This window comes from Tupaia chinensis, unplaced genomic scaffold (genome assembly GCF_000334495.1).
Source record: "Tupaia chinensis unplaced genomic scaffold, TupChi_1.0 Scaffold000139_1, whole genome shotgun sequence".
Lineage (NCBI taxonomy): Eukaryota > Metazoa > Chordata > Mammalia > Scandentia > Tupaiidae > Tupaia > Tupaia belangeri.
In genome coordinates this window covers 2,733,464-2,735,472 of record NW_006159609.1, presented here as the reverse complement: position 1 = coordinate 2,735,472, position 2,009 = coordinate 2,733,464, and the positions used below count along the sequence as shown (strand labels likewise).

General features: G+C 41.2%; 1 protein-coding gene across 6 annotated transcripts in view; it reads left to right on the top strand.

Annotated features, from left to right (window-relative positions):
- CCDC83 (coiled-coil domain containing 83) overlaps nucleotides 1–781 on the top strand; it is a 56,800-nt gene extending 56,019 nt beyond the window's left edge. For 5 of the 6 annotated variants that reach the window (XM_006144928.3, XM_006144927.3, XM_014586437.2 and 2 more), the window contains one exon: nucleotides 329–779. In XM_006144928.3, coding sequence (XP_006144990.1) covers nucleotides 329–490 — 162 coding nt within the window. In that variant the 3' untranslated portion in view covers nucleotides 491–779. Of the gene's footprint in view, nucleotides 1–328 lie in introns of all 6 variants that reach the window. The other variant, XM_006144931.3, reaches the window with a different exon arrangement.
- The last annotated feature ends 1,228 nt before the right edge of the window (nucleotides 782–2,009 follow it).

Genomic DNA, 2,009 nt, shown 5'->3' with positions numbered 1-2,009 from the left:
AACAAAAGAGCTTACAGAGGATATTTTCCCCTAGTCTAGCCAGTGCCTCCTTTCTTCCCTCCACTCCCTGTGAGAGGAGCCTGTCAGCATTCTCTGGAACCTGCTAGTTCTTTGGGAGAGCTTGTATTCTGCATCCTAGTGGGTATATATGTTTACTGAATGTGGTTTTTCATTTCTGACAGTGGCTTATTGTACAGCATTAAGACAATTAGTAGGGCTCTGAAATCTGTCAGATCAAGGCCATTTATAATGAAGATAACCTGATCTACTAAGGCTGGGACATTGCCAAATAACCACTCCTATTCTCCTCTGTGTCTATTCACCACAGGATTATGTAAACTTAGGCCCTCTGAAAGTGAAACTTATGAGTGTGGAGAGCAAGAAAATGCCCATTCATTTTCAAGAGAAGGAAGTTCCAGTCAAATTTTATGAAGACATCAGCAGCCCAGAAAGCCACATTACGTACAAGATGATGAAGTCTTTTCTCTAAGGCTGAATGCCACAAAGGAAAAGCAATTTTTCCTTAGAGATGGTCTTTGGGAACAGAAGTGTATCTGTTGCCCATTTCAGTAATACTCTGGTCCATTTTAAACCAGTTATTTCTGAAGGTAATAATCACATTTAAAACCAAAGTTCCAAGTACTTAGCTATTATTTTACTTTCATGATATGAATGACAACAAGGAAAGTATATTTTGTGTTTCTCTGTTGAAATATTCAGAAACATGACAGTTACAGGTAGTTTCTGGTGTTCTTTCTTACTTCTTCAATCACTTTTCAAAAATTCATTGATGGGAACCAGCAGTTAGCGTAATGGCTATGTCGCTGGATTCCCATGTAGTCAACTGTGGTTTGTGTCCCGGACCCGGTAGCTTAGAACTCACACCGGGCGCATGTGCATGCGTGCCCAAGATCCCGAGAGGAGAATGGAGGAGAAGGGATTGCAGTGTAACCATCCCCCCTGGGGGGTGATTTCTCGCTTTCTGTCTCTATGTCTCTGTCTGTCTGGCGAGTTGCATGCACCCTATAGCGAAAACCTCTCAAAAAAAATTTTTTTTTCATTGACTAATCTATGATTCTAACATAAAATAAGTGGGCTAGAAATGTTTCTAAGGAAAAAAATGAGAAGTCTGTACAGCATGGACTACACATTTCTCTATAAGGATGCTGAGTGATGATTTAACCCTAGTCTTTTTTTTTTTTTCTCTCTCTTTTATAATGAATAGCAGAACCTCGAGAAACAAGTAAGTTTGAGGGTGTAAATTTATTGTATAAAAAATATTCTGGGGCCAGCAGGTGGCATGGTGGTTAAGGTGCTGGACTGCCACATGGCCAGCCGCAGTTTAAGTCCCCGACCTGGCAGCTTGCTTTCTTACTTGTCCTCTCTCTGTCTCTTTCTGATGAGTGGACATGCCCTATAGAACATTAAAAATTAGTATCATAGATAAAATTAAATAAATAATTCTTGAAAAAAATAAATTCCAAGCCAGCTGGTGGCATGGTAAGTAAAGCAGCTGGATCCCGCATGGCCAACTGTGCAGTGCAAGTCCCAGATCTGGTGGCTTGAGAAACACACCAGGCATATGTGCATACATGGCTAAAAATCCCAAAAAGAGGGAGAAATGGAGAAGGCATTGCAGCATGACCATTCCCCTTAGGAGGCTGATTTCTCATGTTCCTTTTCTGTCTTTCTCGGTCTCTCTCTGATAAGCACATGTGCCCACTGGCAAAATTAAAAAAAAAAAAAATCCACTGATGGGGAGATCTCCCTCTCATTAGTTACTTCAAATCTCAACTACCACATCCCTATCCAAAGAAATTACCACTTTCCTCTTATGGCTACTACAATCCTAGGACACTGTGACTGCCTAAATGTGACACAAGCCTTCCATCTGGATCCTCAAGACCAGATAAAACTGCCAAGTGTCCTGCTTCTGTAATCCTTAGTGATGTAAAAGGTAAGCATTTTGGGCAGGGCCAATTGTGTGGAACTCTGCAGGGTGTTAGCAT